This window comes from Odontesthes bonariensis, chromosome 14, assembly GCF_027942865.1.
Source record: "Odontesthes bonariensis isolate fOdoBon6 chromosome 14, fOdoBon6.hap1, whole genome shotgun sequence".
In the NCBI taxonomy this organism is placed as follows: Eukaryota; Metazoa; Chordata; class Actinopteri; order Atheriniformes; family Atherinopsidae; genus Odontesthes; species Odontesthes bonariensis.
Genome location: NC_134519.1, coordinates 15,305,128 through 15,326,260, shown reverse-complemented (window position 1 = coordinate 15,326,260; position 21,133 = coordinate 15,305,128). Strand labels below are relative to the sequence as shown.

At 40.3% G+C, this 21,133-nt stretch overlaps 1 protein-coding gene across 2 annotated transcripts; it reads left to right on the top strand.

Annotated features, from left to right (window-relative positions):
* The first annotated feature begins 176 nt into the window (after positions 1–176).
* Positions 177–20,291, top strand: myom1a (myomesin 1a (skelemin)). Of its 2 annotated transcripts, XM_075483093.1 has the most exons (37): positions 177–350; positions 2,198–2,397; positions 5,044–5,184; positions 5,274–5,460; positions 5,559–5,716; positions 5,934–6,026; positions 6,174–6,262; positions 6,532–6,576; positions 7,082–7,243; positions 7,344–7,505; positions 8,030–8,171; positions 8,372–8,571; positions 8,670–8,726; positions 9,326–9,450; positions 9,964–10,147; positions 10,296–10,470; positions 10,947–11,068; positions 11,882–12,078; positions 12,260–12,386; positions 13,614–13,798; positions 13,899–14,013; positions 14,246–14,402; positions 14,533–14,639; positions 14,810–14,854; positions 15,089–15,225; positions 15,328–15,472; positions 15,781–15,840; positions 15,925–15,992; positions 16,089–16,214; positions 17,193–17,280; positions 17,409–17,447; positions 17,626–17,731; positions 18,822–18,985; positions 19,108–19,144; positions 19,355–19,377; positions 19,697–19,752; positions 19,909–20,291. In XM_075483093.1, the coding sequence occupies exons 2-37, from the start codon at positions 2,249–2,251 to the stop codon at positions 20,176–20,178; spliced, it is 4,443 nt and encodes a 1,480-aa protein (XP_075339208.1). In that variant the 5' UTR covers positions 177–350; positions 2,198–2,248; the 3' UTR covers positions 20,179–20,291. The 2 variants fall into 2 exon arrangements, with proteins under 2 accessions (XP_075339208.1, XP_075339209.1); XM_075483094.1 differs by lacking the exon at positions 2,198–2,397 and having other exon boundaries at positions 178–350.
* Positions 20,292–21,133: the final 842 nt, after the last annotated feature.

The window sequence follows — 21,133 nt, the reverse complement described above, 5'->3', positions numbered from 1 at the left end:
TCACACATGTCTAAGGGGACTTCCCCCACTGAAGACTTTAGGTAGGCCTAGATGCCCACATTTCATCCGTGAATTACAGTGCACAGCAGAGGGCCAGGCCCAAAGGCTCGTGTGGCCCTCCTCATAGTCTCATGGTCTAAATTTAAAGTTGCCCCAGCCTTAAAAGGTCCTGATGGTGTCTTGTGCATTCTGCCGAGTGGCAGCATTATTTTTGCTCTGTGGACTACCTCCTGTCCACTGCCCCTCACCCTGCTGCTTTACCAGGATCTGATCTTGCTTTTCCTACTTTTGGAATAACACACCTTTTCCCTTCTTTTCACCTGCCGTGGATTGGGGGATTTTTATTTGTGGTGAGTGTTTTGGGGTTTTTTTGTAAACCATTATCTCTGCATCCTTTAATGAGTTTGTATTGTAGTTTGTACCTCTCTATGTATTAAGCTTCTGAATCAGTAAGGCCCGAGGCCCTCTGGCACTTTCTGTATTTTTCTGTATGTATTTGTTTGTTTAATAGTATGTTCATTTTTCTCTTTTATTGCCTCCAGAACTAATAAGGTATTGTTCATTCTGTGATAGTGATTCCGTGATAGAAAATGCTGCTTGTGTGACTGCGGTGACATTTCTAATCTGTCTTGATAATCTATTAATCTATTTTAATATGCTGAATATTTAATGACCCAGATAACTTTCTTTTTGCTCTCTATACATGACTTGCAGTTGAGTTTAATTCATACCTCTTCACAGCATATAGCCTACTGCTTGTAGTAGGTGTTGCTAAAGCAGAAAATGCATTTCTGTTGTCTGTTGTTACAATTTGCTGCTGAACTGCAGGCCAAATGTAGTGCGAAAGATGGTGATAGTCCTGTCCCAGAGAGAGCTGCACATTTTTTCATTCTGTCTTACTAAAGCAATATCTATTAGTACTGGGCATTTAGTTAATTAATTGCTTAGGGGATAAGGGCAACAATTCTAATGCTTTTCTGGGTTGTTTGTGGGTTTTTGTAACTGTTATTTTTCCCAAAATGCAGAGGACCAACCAAATCGCAAACAGTGACAAAGACATAAGATAACCATCCAGATAAAGTTGGTTGTTTTGTGTCCCCAATTGTACTTTAGCAATAATTCACTTATTTGTATGCTGTTATCTCTGTGTTTGTGTGTGCATTTGTCATTTTTTTTGTTTGTGTATATTTCTTTTGCATATTTCTGTCATATGGGTCATTGTTATCGATTTTCTTGATCACATTATTTCTCATTTCGATAACTTTGCATGCCTTTTGTAATAATCTATGTAATTTTATTTCCCATTTGCATCTCTTTGAATCCATTTTCTCCAGCTTTGTGGTAATTGTGTGTCTCTCTTTGGTAGTTTTAGTCCAATTTTGATTTAGCTTCTTTTTTTTCCTTTTTGTCTTTTTTTCTTTATTAACATTTCGTTTTTCTTTATGTGTATGTGTGTGTGTGTGTGCGTGTGTGTGTGTGTTTCTCTGGGATATAGTTCTATGATGATTCCAGGGTCCTTGGGCCCCAGAGCCTGTGCCCTATTGGCCCGTTCAATAATCTGTCCATGATTGTGATCTGCTTTTTTTTCTGTCACTTGACAAAAAAGAAAAATCACTTAGATTTTTGTTTCAGCAAAACAAATAATTTCTATATCAATGATGACTTTAGGAATTTCTGACGGATATTTTGCACAAATTTCTGACATTTATTCAGACAACTGAATAACGGAACAACTGACAAAATAACTTATCCCAGCAGTAGTAACTGTGGTGTAGTATCAATATGATCAACCCAAGTTATCAAATTAATTCAGATGTTTAACCGTTTTTCTTGAAGATGCTCACATCTTTGTTACTCACTGTTCAATTTCTCTGCTGTGATTACCAGATTTTCAATTCACATTCTATCATTGCAGACACACGATGATAAATGTTGAAAAACCGCCGGTGCTACAGTTAACTTATTACCTGCTGCTTTATTTAACACAGTAGAAGTAGAACTTTAGTAGAGCTAACACTTCAGCTGCTCACTCAAAACAAAAGTAATCATAACAAATTTAGCATTTAAAAAAAAATTGGAGCAGAAGCTAATTCTCTAAACCATCACTCCTAATATCCCAATGCTTCCCCCTCTCTGCTCTTAACTAACCCCAGTTCAGAAATCAATCTATAATGATAACAGTGAGACTGATTTACAGAGCTGGTAAAGTAAAGGACTGTCATTCTAAGTTGGCGGAGTGGCCCTCAGGATGTCAGGATCATTACATGTGACGCAGAAGCAGCTGCTGCAGCAGCAGCAGGAGAAGCAGCAGCATCGCCATGAGAGCAGCCATTACCTGAGCACCAAGTCGTCTGTTAGCAAGCAGGCATTCTCCACTTTCAAGAGCACCAGCTATCGGTAAGAGGACGGGAGTGAAGCCATTACAGTGTAAGATGGGTGATGCTGAAATAAAAGCAAGGCTGTCTGGATGAAGCCGGCCTCTTCCGTGACTTCAGATTGGATGAACGCTTTCAAGCATCTTTCAAAAATTCATCACTTTACTTACAGTCTGGAGGGAAGTGTGGGCCAAAATTTGTTTTTATGGAGAGCAGGTACTTTCTGTTCTCTCATTTACTGACACCAGATTTTTTACTTATTAATTTACCCTAATAGGGGTACTTATTCTCTTTGAAGCTACTGCAGAGGGGCTTTCCACATGCAAGTATTCAGTCTTCTTTAGCAAGCCCATTTTTTAACATTTTTCATTCAAACCTGTAATGATTTTCTCTTTTTAAACCTCAAAGAAAGGACAGGGCCTAATAAGTCAGAACTTAATCTGAATCCCTGCAAAACACAAATTTCTTTGCCAAGTCAGTTATATTATTGCAACTGTTTGTTCGCAGGATTTCTCAAAAAGTTATCTGTATCATTGGTGGGGCACAGCCAAACTCGGAAGTGATTAACTTTTGATGTCGGCCCATATCCGGATCCGGATCCAGGATGTTTTATTCAGCCTTGGTGGAGATTTGCAGTCTCGGACTACTTTTATTCCACAATGTTAGAAGGTCAAAAATAGGTTTTCTATCAGTCATAGTGAAATTTTCAAGTCAACAAAGCCAGACTACTTTGCTTCTGTACCTAAAATGGATACAGCATGTTATTTTTCTGTAAAATAATTTGTATCTTAATCTGAAGGCATTGCTAGCACCCCTATTCATTGGGTCTTTACAAATGCAAAGCCCCATGAATAAAGTCATCGTTCAAACAAGTTTAATAGAGCGGATGCAAAGACCTCTTGCTCGTTTTCTTTGATTCTACACTGCATATGTAAGTCTGTGTTTTGTATGGTTGTGTTAAAGGTATACCAACTATCAAAATGAGGTCCAATTCTTTCACACAGCACTTGAGACTTGTATACATGCATTTTCCATCTTGTAATTAAGACTTGTCAACTTGTAGTTTCTTTGTCCTTCATGCCGGGGGCTCATTGTAAATGCTGAATCCAGGATGGCTTTCTAAATGGGGTTAAGGAAAGAACTTCAGCTGCTGCTAAGGGCTGCCAGATATATTCATAGACAGCTGAGCTATTTCTGTACACATGATATGAGGCTCTGCCATCAGGCCAACTGTAAATAAACTGTATGGAAGTCAGGAATTTGTCACTGGCTTCCGTAGAAGGGTCATACTGTCTGGGACCAGTTTCCATACATAACTTGTGAGAGTATATCTGCATTATTTTGATTGTAACTAACTTTGTTTCAGATTTTTGCCTTTTTCTTTTTTGTGAAAAAATGATTCATCTTGTTCAAGTCTTAAGACTGACTCACACGCTCACAGATTCTCAGGCTTTAGGAAAATGATTTCTTCTTTCAAACATGAAAACTTTTTATTCCTTTGACTCCTCATTCAAAGCACCAGATGAGTCAGCAGCAGAAGTAACTTGTCAACATTGCAGAAGTTTCATGAGACTATCTTTATGTCTGTCTCTGCTGTGCACTGAGACGTCTTAACTTGATTCTATCTTGCCGGTCTGAAATAGAGTTTAACAAAGCCATTATAAACCACTTCTCCTCCAGGCCACGCGGAAAGACGAGGGCACATTTGGCTGAGATTGTTAGTTTAATCAGGGCTTTAAATGTAACCTTTTCCCCCTGGCTGCATATTCACTAGCTCTTGTTCCATTTGTGAATCTTGCTGCCACAAAAAGAGGTCTGAGAGGTAAATGAGTCGGAGAGCATGGATCATAGTCTAACAGGGTACAAAAGATTACTGAAACGCATCATGTTCTTTATCTAAAGGGTTATACATGCAGACAGCAGTATGGTTTCTACTGTTGGTGTTATTTTTAGAATGCAATGCAGCTTTGCTTTGTTTCCTTTTGGTATTTTTGTCACTACAAACAAATGTGATGCGTACATGCAGTTTATCACCAAAGGCAAAACTTACATAAGCTGAAGCCTCAAAAAATGACTCCTACAACACCTAACACCTCCTACATAAGGATGAGGGTGGATATTTGTTTAAGGGTGTCACAGTAGACCTAAGTTTATTTGAGTCAGTGTTTGATTTGAGAGTACCCATTAATTACATTAAAGAGTATCAAAGCGCTTTCATTTAAATCAAAGCAGTGCAAAAGTCCATTTCTCATTACTTTTTTTTATCTTTGCTATGCTCTCTCTGTCCATCTACTCCCTGTTAGTCTCCTTTATTATGAAAAATGTAGTAAATCTTTTCCCAAAGAGGCCAAGTGACTTCCTGAAACAAATTGGAACTGACAATGCATTGGTGTGAGACCATTTTCTTCAGGGATTGATACAAATTTGCTGCCAGGGTATGTGTCTATAGCAGCAGGACAATGTGAAACTGACTCAAAGTGAAGAACAATGCAGCTCATTGGTTTATTTCTAATCTGCATAGACAGAAATGCAAAATCAGGCTTTGGGTACTCATGAAATGCCTTATCTGTTACTCATTAATGGTATCCTTAAACATGACAGTAATCCACCAGTCGTTCATGTAAACATTTAACCACCTGTGATCTAATAACTGTCTCCTATCACTAAGACTGAAGACCTCTGTGAAGACAGAGAAGGGGCAGGAGGTGGTTAAACTGAGCCCACTACCCAAGAGAGCCAAACGCACATACCTGGCAATGGACAAGGACAAAGAAATTATCGGCTATGTCGTTCCTGTATTCCGCGCTGAGTGAGTTAAGAGTCTCTTGAATTCTATTTTGTTGAACACTGGGTGACATATTTTCTGTTCTCACATCATGATGGTTTGGATTGCTTCAGTCACGACGTGGTGCGGGGTCTGGCGGAAACCCACGAGGAAGATGTGACGGAGGAGGGGATTAACTATGTGGCCATGAGGAATCTGTTTGTCAGAGAGGCCAAGGAGGCTATGGAGGTTAAAGTCGAGAAGAAAACTAGAACAATGCATGTCAGGGAATCTGCTGAACGCCTGGAACTGAGCAAGACGGTGAATCCTCCTCATTCCTCTCTTGTGAATTTTTAAAATGATGCATATTTTTACTCATGTACTTTATATCCCAACTTGGGATCACTCTCATTCTCCAGATGGAGGAATGGTCAGAGTTTCGTAAGAAAATGAACCCAGACAGCCTGACACACCCTCCAGAGTTTATTGTCAAGCCACGTGGACAAACAGTCTGGGAGGGCAATACAGTCAAGCTGCACTGCACTGTGGCTGGATGGCCCAAACCCAGGGTTGCCTGGTAAGTTACATTCCAAGTTAATTAGTTTCCACCCAGAGTAACAAGAAACGAGACTGACGAGAACAATTGGTCGTGTGTCATGGGAACGTTTCCATCTGAAGCACTCTGTATCAGTACCCTAACCCACAGCTGCAACATAAACAGGCACACTCCTCTGAAAATAAAGACCTGGATCTGAACTGTAAAGGTAATCAGACTCTCCCTCTATTGTTTTAAGGTACAAAAACAATGTGCTTATTGATGCTAAGGCCCACCCTGAGAAGTACACAACTGAAAGCAATTACAACATGCACTCCCTGGAGATCAAGAAGTAGGTAATCTTTGACTTTACACAGTGCATGGCATCGCTTCAATTAAATGAGCCACTATGTACGTTATCCTTTTATCTTCTTAAGTGTTTTATCTTCTGCAGTGTCAAAGTCTGATGTTTTCTCACATGTGCATTTTTTACTTTCAGTTGTGATTTCTTGGACACTGCTCAGTACCAAGTCTCTGCCCTCAACATAAAAGGGGAATTTTCTTCTGTGGCCACCATTGTTGTAAAAAGTAAGTATCTTTCTATGGTTCTTCCTCTGCATCAGCTCCTATCTGCTTCACTCAGAGGTCAAAGTTCAGGTTTAAAATAGCGTCACTTTAAACTCAGCCCACAGCTGTGTTGAGTGTACTTCTTCAAGACTCAAATGGCCTTAGAGAAACGGGTCGGAGGAAAAGAAAAATCTCTTTCACAAGTGTTAAAGTCATTCTTGGTCTCAAAATTTGTCTTGATTTACACGATGTGTTAAAACAAGGTTATCGACTGAGACATTTCTCCACAGGGTTCCAAGAGGGTGTGGAAGCAGGTCCACTTGATCCTAAACCACGTGAGACAGTTTTATATCCTGTACATGACATTAGTGCTAAACATGAGATATAAGATGTAAATCATATAATGTAAAAATACATTACTACTTCATACAAGCATATCATAACTGAAGGATTTTGTTTTGTAGTTTCTTCGAGATCTAATTCTAATTATTTGGTTTAATGTTATCTCAGGTATCAACTCCATAGTAGAACCCAGCCAATATCAGCCATTAATATATACATCGGTATTAATATGTTTTATATCTGCCCATATGAAAACTTTCTTTTACAGAACATAATGCAGGAAATGACACTCGTGGTGATTTAAAAATTGTGTCATCCTTTATAGTTTTTTTTCCCCACTGCCATAAGACATAAGCAAGTGAAGATATAAGTTATTTAAGATGAAAAAATAGAATCAAAGATAGAGTAAATAATGGAAAACTTGAATGAAATGTTGGATGGATCTAGCATCTATGCCATTTCAGCTTCATAAAACCGATTTTTCCTCTCTGACCCCAGATGGTTTCTGCCCTGAACACGGTGTTACCTTTGAGACAACCATCATCGACAAATTTGATGTTGCTTTTGGCTGTGAAGGGGAGACATTGAGTCTGGGTGGCACTGTCATTGTTTATCCCACTGTGAAAAAATACCAGCCTGAAGTTGTGTGGTACAGAAACTGTAAGTAGAAGAATCAAAAGAAATAGTGATTTATCTTCCACTAATAAACACCAAATTCTACTCCTGAATTGAATCCCTTATAATTGACTTGTCTTATCAGCTGTCCCTTTGAAGCCATCTAAATGGGTGCACACCCACTGGTCTGGGGAACGTGCCATTCTCACTCTTGCCCATCTTAACAAGGAGGATGAGGGCATGTACACCCTGCGTATCAACACCAAATCTGGCTTTGACACCCACTCAGCTTATGTGTTTGTCAGAGGTAAGATACTTCAAATCACTGGCTGTTGATTTCAGTAAAGTTTCCAGTTTTGGAATGAATTTGCAAATATCTTCAATCTGTTGAGTTACAGTCCTTCAAGTCTGCACTGAACTGTGCAGTGTAATGTGCAAACTGAAGGATCATATTAGAAACGTGGCAGGGAACTCTGTCATTCTGCTGCGTGTTAAAGTGACACAATGTTCTGTGTAAAGTGTTAGGTTTCCTCAGAGGAATGTTGTTTCTATATCTGTCTACATGTCAGAAAAGCTCGCACGTGTGCTCTGTTTGAAGCGAAGGGTTTATTCATCAGGTGGAACAACAGAGTCTCATTTTAGAGTGACCAACATATAAAGTAATGCATCTCAGATAGTTACAGTGCTGCCACACAAACTGCACTGTGAAGTCATAAGTGGGTCATAAAAAGGGAACCGGAGTGTGTAACAGAGATGTGCCTGATTTAGAAACAGCTCTACTCATAGATGTGTGTGTGCTCTTTGATATGTGTGTGCAACTTTCTGTGCCAGATGCTGAATTGGAGGTGGAGGGGCTTCCCGTGGCCCCCCTGGATGTGCGCTGTCATGATGCCAATAAGGACTATGTGGTGGTAACCTGGAAGCAGCCAGCGGTGGAGGGCAGCAGCTCCATCCTGGGATACTATATAGACAGGTTGGATTCCTACCTGCCTACCTCTGTCAATCAGTCACTAAAGTTTATGTGGGGGGAAAAAAAAAGTATATATGAGAAGTTTATTCATGCCACTACAGTACACACTGTAGTCAAGCCTTAGATTAAAACAGTGGGTGCATCAGATTGACTGTTATATCGACACACAAATTCAAATGTACATGTGTATGTTTTGTTTGCAGGTGTGAGGTGGGAACCCATCACTGGGCTCAGTGTAATGATACTCCCGTCAAGTATGCTCGCTACCCTGTCACGGGACTGGTGGAGGGGCGTTCTTACATCTTTAGGGTGCGGGCCTTGAACAAAGCTGGAGTCAGCCGCCCATCCCGCGTCTCTGAGGCCGTGGTCGCCATGGATCCCTCCGACAGAGCTCGACTCAGAGGTGAGAGACACACAAGAGACCTGCTGACACACCTCAACAAAGTCAATGACAAAGTTCTGTTTGTTTTATTTTATTTATTTTTTTCATTTTGCCAACAGCCGGGCCGTCTGCACCTTGGACAGGAATGATCAAGTTCACTGAGGAGGATCCCACTGGTATGGGAATGTCTCTCTGCATTATTACTCATAATGGGGAATCATGTCAGGATAAAACTGTGTCAGGTCTTATAAACTGAAAGGCAATGAACCATATATTTGTTCCGCTTCTTGACATCTGTTTCCCACTCAGTTACATCTCCATCAGAATCAACCATTAGCAAATCTTTTAAAGAAGATCGAAAATTTAAAACACATTGATTCAGTATCTCATACGGTACACTCATATATTTCACGATGCTATAGCTGGTGTAAGGATAAGTCTATTTTTGTATAAGGCCAACATTTTTAAGTTATCTGCTTCGACAGTATTTGGTTTTAGACTCTTCAAGCTGTTGCTTAGGTATTTGTGCCTTACAGTGTTTTGGGATTTGACAGAGCTTCGTTCCTAATTTAATTTAGAGGGTGTCTCCACAGCCCATCTTGAGCCACAGTACTCACCAAAGGGTGATTCATATGTCCAACTTTGAGGAGGTTGGCATGTGTTGTTATTTGGAAAGCATGTCTCGGAAAGGAAAAACATTTCCCAACTGTCTTACATTAGATGCCCTTTTCAAGTTGAGCACTGACAGATGATGAACATCTTCTCCTTCCTCTAGTGGGTGTCGTCCCTGGAGAACCAACTGATGTTGTGGTTACTGAGGCAACCAAGAGCTATGTGGTGCTCGCCTGGAAGCCCCCAGTGCAGAAGGGTCACGAAGGAGTCATGTATTACATTGAGAAGGTGAGGAAAAATGGAGAACCTTCTACATCAGTTTAAAAAAATCTATTTACAGTATAAAGTGTGTTTTCCTTTGTTCTGTTAGCTTGAGTTTCATCTGAATCCAATATAAAATCAACAAAACAGCTAAATTACAAGAGCTATATTATTATGTAACAATGATCTAAGAGTGCTTCTTGCTTTGTAATACAAATAACTTAAATGGTCAATTAAAATTAAATTGATTTATTCAGATATGCAGCCCTTAACTGACTCAGTGCCTGGTTTTGCAATGCTTCAGATGCCAAGCTGAGGGTTTCTGAGGGGACTGTCAGTATATTTTGGATAATTTTACCACTAAAATGATCAAATTTAATGATGAAAGAAAATGTTGGACACCCATGATTAGATTATTGATATATTTAGCATTTTATACACTTACATTGTTAGCTAAATCCTTCTTGTCGGATGTCCCTGACCACAGTCTTGTTGTCTACCTACTCTCCAAGCATTTCTCTGGCTCCCTCTCTTCCACAGTGTATTTCAGGGACAGACATGTGGCAGAAGGTGAACACTGGTATGCCAGTTAAGTCTCCACGCTTTGCACTTTTTGACCTGGCGGAGGGTAGATCCTACAGCTTCCGTGTGCGCTGCTGCAACTCCGCTGGTGTGGGCGAGCCATCTGTATCCACCGAAGAAACCACTGTCGGAGATAAACTCGGTGAGTCGACAGAACCGGCAGCTGTATCGGTACCAGTCCTGCATACAGAGACCTCCTGCTGCACACTTTTTTTATTATTAATTAATCTGTCTTCAAGCTGAATATAATTAAAGCTTCTTTGTGTCTTTATTTTTTATTTTTTTATCAGACCTGCCTTCACAACCAGGCCATCCAGTGGCCATAAGGAACACAAACACCTCTGTGGTGGTCTCCTGGGGGGCCTCTAAGGATGTTAAACACTTGGCGGGCTACTACATTGAATGTAACGTGGTTGACACGGATGTCTGGATGCCTTGCAACAATAAACCCGTTAAACAGACCAGGTGGGCAATTTCAAAGACATTTCTAAAAATGTCTCCCACAAATCACTTGAAATTGAATTTGTCCTTGTGTCTGTTTTGTTGCTGCTCTTTTTTAACATGTATTTTTATGTTTAAACTGGATAACGACAAAGTTTAAATTGTTTTTGTAATTTAGTTTTATTTTGTCAAGACTGACAGAAGAAAGATTTAGTGTTTACTGTTCAAGCTGCCCTTTTGAGGAATGATGGAAATTTAGGTTTGACAACCTTACCCAAGTTACAGAGGAGGAAATATAACTTTTGGTGTTTAAAAAAAGCCATATTTTAGAGCATATGTGGTTGAAATACTAGTTAATTGGCCTTTAAACCTTTTAAAGATTGTATAGCTAAATCCTCAAAGTATCTGGCTCCAGAGCACTGATGCCCGTGTGTTACTAAAGGTCCAATCTGTTTATAAAATCAAACCAACTTAAATGGTAATGTCTTTATTCCCTCCAGGTTTGTGTGCCACGGCCTCGCCACTGGGGTGAACTACGTGTTCAGGGTGAAGGCAGTGAATGCTGCTGGATACAGCCAGAGCTCCGCCAGTTCGGATGCTGTGGTTGTAAAGGCTGCCATCTGTGAGTACCCTCATCAAAATTAATCTTCATTATCCCCTCGGCTTGTCACATTCAGCCCATGCTCTCTCCTGCATCTCCATCCCTCCAACTAGTTTTTAAAGTGTTCAATCAGAACGACTGACAAGTGGAAGTTTCTTTCACTTTTCTTTGTATTGTCACTTTCATCACTCCTTCCCCAACTCCAAATCTTTACTGGATTTATAGAATAATCTGATATAATCTGTTTACTCGACTCCTCTTTTGTAGCTCAGCTCTCATGTATTATTGAGTGTCATGAATGCAAACAGTATATGCATGTGCTTGCATGACATACTTCATCACTAACTCTACACATGCAGTACATAGCTATTTTACCATTTTCTTCAACAAGCATTCAGATCATATTTTGACATTGATATCTGTTTAAATGTGATTTTGCTGGAGCTCTGTTTTGCTGTTTGGTCACTCTTCAGGAGTGTCTCTTGGTGCATGACCAAGCTGAGGGCTAAAACATTATGTTCTTAAAGAGCATGATCCTAATGAGAGTCTCGTCTGCCTTCGGAGATTTGCTTGGTGTGAAAGTTGCCCTGCTTCTGGCCTAGAGCGTAAGTATCTCACCATTTGAAGTGACCCTTAAAAAGCGTGTTGCTTGTATATGCAAAGCATGCAGCATGTTCAGCTGTAGCTCTATGAAGGGCAGTGTTGTCGTAGCACAAAAGCCAGACCTTCTGTTTGAGATTGTGAAGGGTTATTACTTTATTGTTAGATAAAGTGGTCTTTTTGAGACATTTTCCTCCCACAATTAACGCTGTAGTTTGTGTACCCTCCCCACAGCTGTACCGGGGAAGCCCATCAATGTGACCCTGCTGGAAGCTGTCAAGGACTACATGATGTTGGGTTGGACAGCGCCTGCTAACGACGGAGGAGCAGATATCAGGGGATATTTTGTGGACTACAGGACCGTGAAGGGAGACGTTTTTGGGAAATGGCATGAAATGAACCACCAGGCTCTCACCACAGCCTCCTATAAGGTAAACTCTCATATAGTCATCGATCACATTCAGAATGGCATGGTCTAGCTACTTAATACTTTGTTTTTCACAATTACAAACAAATGTATCTGCTTGATTATATTTGAAGAGCTGCTCAGCTTAATATATGTGTGTTTGTTTTTTTTATTTATTGATATTTGCAAATTTTAATTTCTTTTAGGCAGAGAACCTGAAGGAAAATGTCTTCTACCAGTTCCGAGTGCGTGCGATGAACATGGCAGGTGTGAGTAAACCTTGTCTGCCAACTGCAGGCGTGGAGTGCAAAGAGTGGACCATCACTGTCCCAGGTATGAGAGTTTCTACTCACAGCTAAAACACAAAAACTTCAATGATTCATTATTTTACATTTTTTTGATTAAAAAATACAAAGCATCGGCTGATTTATTTATTTTTTTATATGTGCTTCTTTCACTTTTCCAGTGATATTTTGTTGTCTTTTAGCTTTGTCCTGTGAATCGAAATATATATAAATTGTAGATGTAATATTGGGAATTTCTAAAATTTTGATATTTTCCTGCATTTTAAATGCCATCCATCCATCCATCCATCCATTATCTTCCGCTTGTCCGGGGATCGGGTTGCGGGGGCAGCAGCTTAAGCAGAGAAACCCAGACCTCCCTGTCCCCGGCCACTTCCTCCAGCTCTTCTGGGGGGACACCGAGGCGTTCCCAGGCCAGCCGAGAAACATAGTCTCTCCAACGTGTCCTGGGTCTTCCCATTTTAAATGGCATTTTAAATGCCAAATTATATTTCTGGAGTCCAGTCCGAAGTTATGAAATCATTTTTAGGTTTCTGTTTCCTCAGTTTCTCATGTACTGAGGAGAGGGAAGTTAACAGGATTAGTGCAGGTTGAGGTGACGTCTGGAAGACCGGTTTACAGCTTCTTAGAAAACTACTCACGAGAGGCGAATCAAAACTGCAATTTCACCCCAAACCTTGGACTTCAGGAACGTTTACCAGACTCTGGAGTGTTTGAGCTCTTTTCTGTTGTGTAGTTACAACCGCAGGAACATGCCCTTGATGGAAGAGGCGTTAGAGGAAAACCTTTTCTACGTTGTAAGTAAAAAATGCTTTGTAAAAAAAAAAAAAACTGGTCTCAAACTCCACAACGGACTTCTTCAACAGTCACATGCTTTTCCAAAGCCATCACAGCTGCCTAAACATCAGTGAAAATCTGTGGGTAGACCCCAGAAAAGAAGTGTGTTCAAAATGGCTCATGGATCTCTCATAGCTAGAAGGCTTTTGGCAGAACAATGCAGAAAGACACTAAGTAAAAAAAAAACGAAAGACTTGTGTGCACGATTTATGATAACGCATGTTTTATCGTCAGAGCAAAGTGACGCAGAACCATCTCAGATCCCTTCGTTGGTTACAAAATTACAATTTAGCTCTTCAGAGGAGGTGTTAAATAAGTACTGCCTCAACCTCCATTTCCCAATTTGTATTCAGCATTTTTTTGGAGAATCTAATTTTTTTCCTTCAGGTTATTGAGTTTCTCTTATTTAACCTTGAAGGCGCTCCTATCGGTCTTCGTGTGCTGGAGGTTCGGGACACCTCTGTTGTTGTACTGTGGGAGCCACCGGTGTTTGATGGCCGGACTCCTGTCAACGGCTACTATTTGGACATGAAGCAGGCCTCTGCGGGGGAGAAAGGCTGGAAGGCTGTTCATGAGAAGGCCAACAAACTGAAGTACATTAAGGTGAAGATGGATGCATATATTCTGAAATAATAAAACATACTGTAGATCAACATAACATTTTCTGACTGCTCCATGCGTGACTCCCCGTGTGCTGATTCAGGTGACTGGACTGAAGGCTGGAACATCCTACGTCTTCCGTTTGCGTGCTCAAAATCTTGCTGGAGTTGGGAAGTCCTCAGCAGTCTTAGGTCCAATCCTGGCCCAGACTCGCCCGGGTGAGTGTGACTGTTATGCAACTCGCACATTCTGTCGCACTGTTCCTTGGCAGGGCAAAAAAGCCTGGAAAAATAAGGAAAATGAATATATTTTTCTCAATATTGACACATGATTTGATGTATATCTTAAACTTACACTATAAATTTTTGTCATGTGTTCCTGAAATGACTGATATCCTGAGTTTATTGAATGGAAGTTTTTGCTTTAATACTTCATCATCTTCACTTTTAGGCACCAAAGAGATTTACGTGGATGTCGACGATGATGGTGTGATTTCTATGTTCTTTGAGTGCTCTGAGATGACTGAAGGCTCTGAGTTTGTTTGGTGTAAGAATTACAAGGAGATCACAGACACGTCTCGCCTGACTATTGTCAACGAAGGTGGAAAGTAAGTATCGTTTCGTGCCAACGGGTGCAACATTTGTCTCGAATGCTGCCGTCTTCTTCACCTGACCAGCTCAACTCGGCACATGTTCTTCCTCCTTCCTCACATTCTGTTGTCGTGTCCTCATCTTTAGATCAAGAGCAATCTTCAACAGTCCTTCCCTGGAGGACCTTGGCACCTTCTCATGTATGGTCACCAACACTGATGGCATTTCTTCCAGCTACACACTCACTGAGGAGGGTGAGTCAGCCCACAGTCTTGGCGGCTTATATCCAGTTTAAACAGCTGCTTCATATTGACCTTCTGTACACAGGGGTGTATGTGTTGTTGTCTCAGATCATTCAGTGCTGGTCATCAGTTTGTTTTGAGGTCATGACTTAAACCTGTTTTGTTCTTTGTTGTTGCTACAGGTCTCATGCGTCTCCTGGACCTCAGCCATGAACACAAGTTCCCTGGTGAATATTACAATATGACACGGATGCAACTAAAAAAAAATATATTTCATTTTGGAAAAAATGCAGATGTGTTTTGGAAATGATCACTTTACTTAATATTTCCAGTCTACAAACGTGCGTGTCTCTTGGATATTGCTGTTTTGGTACCAAGCTATGATAACGTCTTGCCCATAAGTGTATAGCTGGATAGAAAAACGGTTCCACAAAGGCTTAAAAAAATGTGCGGCTGTCTAGTTATTCCCTTCAAGAATGAAATGGCCATGGATCTGCTTGAGAAGGGCCGTGTGCGATTCTGGACCCAGGTGGAGAAATTCACTTCTGCCTGCCAAGTGGAGTATGTCTTTAATAATGCGATCGTTGAGCAAGGAAAGGTAGGATTCAAACTCCTAGCTTGACTCTTAATTATGTCATTCAGTACGTTCACACTCAATCTTATGTTGGATTGGGGGTTTTCTGTGTTTCATTATTTCCAGAAATACACAATGAACTTCGACAAGTCCACCGGTATCATCGAGATGTTTATGGACTCTCTGGAAGTCACTGACGAGGGAACGTTTACCTTTAACCTGGTAGATGGCAAGGCTAAGGGTACAACCAGTCTGGTGCTAATTGGAGATGGTAAGAGCTCAAATGCAATTCTAGCTTTCAGATTTATCAGTAGAGATATGGATACGGGGTATAAATCTGAAACAGCAGACAGCTTACGATGGATAAATCTAAAATCCGCACTGTGGCAGTTATAGTAAGTTATTTTGCTTTTTGCTGTAGTTTTAGTATATGTCCATTGAGGGGCGGCAGAAGACCTTTCCTTACTCTCATATCTTCCCTATTTTGATCAGGGCTGTTTTTTTTATGCATTTTTCAGTGATGTAAAAATAGCTGTTTGATTATCTGATATTTAATATGCATATTTGTTTTGTATCCAGAATTCAGGGAGCTTCAAAAGAAATCTGAATTTGAGAGAGCAGAATGGGTCAGGAAACAAGGTGAGGAATCACACTTCAGCTTTCGCACACTATGTTTAATGCTGATTATATCTAAAAAAAATCTGTTCTGTTTGCTATGCACAGGTCCGCACTTTGTTGAGTACCTTCACTTTGCTGTCACCCAGGAGTGTGATGTGCTGTTGAAATGCAAGGTAAAAAAAAAGAAAAAAAACATAAATACATACTTCTATTTATTTCTTCAACACACAGACATGCAGATGACCCAACTGCTCTTCCCTCTTTCACAGATTGGTAACATCAAAGCAGAGACTGAGATCACTTGGATGAAGGACTCCATTGAGATTGCGGAGGATGACGAGGACGCACAGAAGATCGAGAAAAAGGACAGCGAGCTGACCTTTAATATTGGAAAGGTCAGACCTTTAGATGGGGGCCGTATTTTGTGAGGAGTTTATGAGTAAATAGCTAAAAGCAAAAGTGATGCAGCTCAGCTTCCTTTGCACAGCTTGACTAGATAGTGTGCTACCAACTATCCCTCTCTGACACACAGTCCAATGAATTATGAAACACTCACCTTCTTCCAACAGAAGTGCTGCTTGTGTTAGCACATAACCATGTTATACATGGAAATCTGAATTGACATTTTGGTTACAACGGACTCTTGAAGTTGTTAAATTTAATAAGCTCATATACCATCAATGCAGCATGCTGTTTATATGTGCAATCAATTCATTCACTTCATCTCTAACCCTGTATTCAATTTAACTCCCCTGGCTCCCTTCCTCAAATGTTTAAAGACTCCCTTTGTGAGAAAGTGAATCTGTTTTTTTTCAAAGAAGGTCCAGCGCCAGTGGAGTTATGTTGATGTTTCATTAAAACTGTATAAACGTTACTCACTAAGAGAGGGTTGGTGTCATTGCATGAGCTCCTGTCAGCTGCATTTGCAATAACTGGCTTATTTGTCTAATTCACAGTGGATTATTAAGCCAGAGAAAAAGAAAGAAAGAGAAGGGAAAAAACCATCTGCAGAGGACGTTCCCACGCCACCAAGACCTAAAGTCTGGACATAATCTATCTGCCATAAGTTGATGCCTAATGTCTCCATGTGTCATCCTTGTCACACCTTTTTCATGTTTTCCTCGATCGTTTCCATGTTTTTTTATTTTAACGCCTGCAGCATCACGGGTGGATGAAAAGCTTGACTTTTCAGTATAGTTGGTCTCTGTCTAGCGTCTCTTAACGAATGTCTCTTGACGAATGTCTCTTGACAAATGTCCCTTGACAAATGTCCCTTGACTGTCGAATTCATATTGTCTTCCCTTTAATCTAAAAGGGTAGGAAATTGATTTTTGGCCCAACGATACTTACTTGACTTTTACTTTCCACCATAGATCTCCAAACATGATGCAGGTATTTACGAGGTCCGCCTGAAGGATGAGAGAGGCAAAGATAAGAGTTCCTTCAATCTGACAGAAGCAGGTGAAGTCTCCTTAGTGGATTCCATGAGCAGAAAATTAAGTGAAAAGTGGAAATCAGAGCTTTCAGAGCTGCATAAAAGAGATATTACTGATTATGACATTAATTGCTGTTGTCATCCTCTTCCCCAGGATACCAAGCCGTAATGAATGAGTTGTTCAGAGTTATTGGTGAGTCAAAAGTGGCACTTACTAAGAAGTTGTGAAGCACAACACATAGTCCACACACAGAAGAAAATTAGCACAATGCCAGTGTGGGCATTATTGTCCTTGAGAACAAACTATTAACAGCTTTTCATCAACAAGCAAAAGATGTCAGTAAAAGCTTCTTTTCTCATTTTCCTTCAAGCCAACTCTTCCAGTGAAATCACAATTGTCAGCACTGAACACGGCATCATCCTCAACTCCACGATCACATACTACGATGAGAACCTGCGCGTTGGGTGGCTTCACAAGTATGTAAATGTGACTTCACATTCACATTTTACATTCCTTTTTAAAACGTCCTCTCCACCAAACCAATGTTGTGAAATACACACACCAATAGACACAAACATTTAAAACCTTTGAGATAATGAAACGTTTGCTGAGCCGAAGCTTTTGGATGGACTATATTTATCAGTACATTCAATGGAGTACTGTAAATATGTCAGATTCAGCAAAAAGATTTTTATCACCAGGCTTTCCTGTCAGTGTTATATGTTATATAGACAGGGAAACAAGACAGACAAAAGAACAATTAATGCATATAGCTAGATAAATACCTTTATTTAGCTTGGAAGAAACAAACAGACAGTAGTTACTCACTATGGTGTCGTGCAAACACAACATCGATAGAGATATTTAAAAAGGAAATATCAAAAGTGGAAATTAATATTTTAGACAAGGGCAAACTGCATATAAGAACTGGAGCATTTGTCACATAAAACAATGTTCAAAACAACAAAACTGTCAACGATCAACATGTCAAACGTGTATCTAACGTCAGGAAATCCTGAAGCCTATTACCTCACTTTAAGTGAGGGCTGTTTCCCCTATTTCTTGTTTATAAGAGAGGTATCAAAGGTAAAAAATATTCATGTGAACGAGTATGACAACTTAATGATTTCAAAAAACCTTTAATGTGGCGACAAACAGTATTGTAAAAAAATGACGGTGCTGCTCACTTTGAGGAATAAGCGCAAGCCATCCCACTCTCTGGAAACCAGGATGTGATCTAAAACTGTCAACTAAATGAAAGCTTAGAGATCTGTGATGCATTGTGTCAAGGTGCTTGACAGTGAGAGCGGCAACATACCGTCAAACTCCTACAAAAATGCAACTTACTGTTGAAAGGAAGGAACTTTTTATTTCTGAAAAAAAGACACCTCGTAAAAGTCAAAGCTTTATTCTCCATCTAACCAGATACCCAGTTACTTTTAACATGGTTCTGTTATTCATTTGAGCCCCAGTTGTATTACTCACGGCAAAGAGTTGTTCATTTGAGATGAGTTTTATGTGGATTTAGTACAAACCTCATCAGTGTCCTGTTTTTTTTTTCATCAGGGATGCTAAAATTGCTGCTTCGGAGAGAGTTAAGTCCGGTGTCACAGGAGAAAAGCTTTGGCTTAAGATCAATGAACCCACTGAGAAGGACAAGGGCAAATACACCATGGACATCTTTGATGGCAAGGACGGTGTGAAGAGAGTCTTTGATCTGTCTGGCAAGGGTAAGTGGGAGTTTAAAGTCAAAGTAAAGGAGTTACTCTGGGCACAAAAAAGAATCTGGTTAACTGTGGGTAAATTTATGCTGACGTAACCGAATTGCAATTGCTTATTTGTTCTGTTGCAGCTTGGGAGGAGGCATTCGAAGAATTCCAAAGGCTCAAGTAAGTTCACAAATCTGTTCCTCCGTATTTCTGTCTGTGAGGATGTTTACACGAATAAATAGCAACAGACTCCACAAACCTGAAGTAGGCTCTATTTACGAGCCCTGTCAGAAGCACCGGAAATTCTTTTCCTGGTATTGTGTAGCTTAATAATAACCAAATACCATTTTTAGATGCTTCTGACAATCTCTTGTCCCTTTTCTTCCGCAGAGCGGCAGCAATTGCAGAGAGAAGTAAGTGGTTGTGTGTTTCTGTGTTTCTTCTCGGGGACGGTACAGTGCAGAATTATATAACATTTTCTGGACATGGTTTGAGTTCTAATTTAACTTCAGTGGAGTTGAAGATTGACGAGTCAAGATCTTATATAGAAATTGCCATCTGAAATGAGATATTGAATTTAGAAAAGAGAATTTACAGCTAATACTTCACAATGGGTCACTTACCAGATAAAGGTAGAGTGCTCGTGCATTATATGTTGTCAACAAGCAAATGCTCTCAGGCTGACTGATTCATTGGTGACATTCTTGGCTCTCTCTTGTGTTTCTTGCTTAGACCGCGCGCGGGTTGTTGGAGGCTTGCCAGATGTCGTTGCAATCCAAGAGGGCAAGGTAAATAAATGAGATAACACCCGCCGGCTAATATACTGTGCCATTCTTTTGAGCTCATGTTTCCTCAGAAGTTTGATCTCTTCTGAGGTATACATATTTGTGTGACACACATCAATCCCATGGAAACCTCTTGTTTTTTTTTCTTTCCCTCTTCAGTCCCTGAACCTGACTGGCAACGTGTGGGGTGAGCCTGTACCTGAGGTGTGCTGGATGAAGAATGACAAGGAGCTGGTATCCGACGACCACTACAAACTCAAGTTTGAGCACGGCAAGTTTGCCAGCATCACGATTGCCAGCGTCACCACAGCTGACTCTGGCAAATACGCCCTCGTGGTCAAGAACAAGTACGGCAAAGAGAATGGCGAGTTCACCGTCAGTGTGTACAACCCAGAGGAGGAGGAGAAGAAGGTTGAGAAGAAAGACTAAAGGCTGACGCAGTGTAGTAAAATAAAAGAAGATTGACGACTGGGCTGTCTTCAAAGCATTTTACCCTGGCACATGCCGGTGCAATAAAGCAGTTCAATAAATCTTGAATAGTGCCGCTTCCTCCTGCGTCTTTTGAGCTTTTGACGTTGCATGTAAAGAAAAGAAACTATGAGATGTCGCAAGAATCATTTTGTGCTTCTAGTTGCTTCGTGTTCGGTCTTGTGACCACAATCAGCAGTTCATTAATAGGAAATGGTTGACCACTCATTCATTTTTGTTTGGAAATCAAGTCATAAGCCAACATTTGGGCAGGCTTTTTTCCCCAACTGTTGAATAATAAATATATATATGAAGTGCACAATAGTATGAAAGAAAACATTTTTTATTTAAACTTTTGAGAAATGCCAGATATATCACAGGCTCAACTCATTAGCTCTGATAAACTTAAATGGTGTTGTTTGCATGTACGTTATTAATGTGTCTGCAAGCTACGAGCATAAATCATCTCAGCCGTTAGTAAGAGGGATAATTAACACTTATCATGTGTAAAGTAGAGGGAGTGTGATAAGCCACACAGCAGTCAAAACTGGTTTATTTAGGATGTCTCTAACAAATTTCAAAGCTGTATGGAACGTAGAACAGGCATAACTGGAAAACTTTAGACTTTAGACTATAGACGGACTATCTTCTAAAACTAAAACTAAAACTCACAGTCAGAAAGTTCCACTGAAAGAAGGGGGAATGTTTCAGTTATTGTAGAGCAAACCAAGTAACTAGTCAACAACTTCAACATGTTGTTTCTCTTAAAGGCTCTCCTTGAAATAAAGCTGTAGCTGCTCTAAGGACGTTGCCTTTTTATTCTAAGCAAGATCCTGATTATGAAAACATCCACTAAGGAAAAAAAGCCTTACTCAGAAAACTCATCTTTTATGGACGAAAAAACCTAAGGGTCATG

What these genes read in the sequence shown, in the direction of transcription:
- myom1a (XM_075483093.1), top strand. Translation starts at nt 2,249, where the DNA reads ATGTCAGGATCATTACATGTGACGCAGAAGCAGCTGCTGCAGCAGCAG. An exon ending in CCTGGCCCAGACTCGCCCGG is followed by an intron (nt 14,014 to 14,245) that starts GTGAGTGTGACT and finishes CTTCACTTTTAG; the next exon opens with GCACCAAAGAGATTTACGTG. An exon ending in CGATCGTTGAGCAAGGAAAG is followed by an intron (nt 15,226 to 15,327) that starts GTAGGATTCAAA and finishes CATTATTTCCAG; the next exon opens with AAATACACAATGAACTTCGA.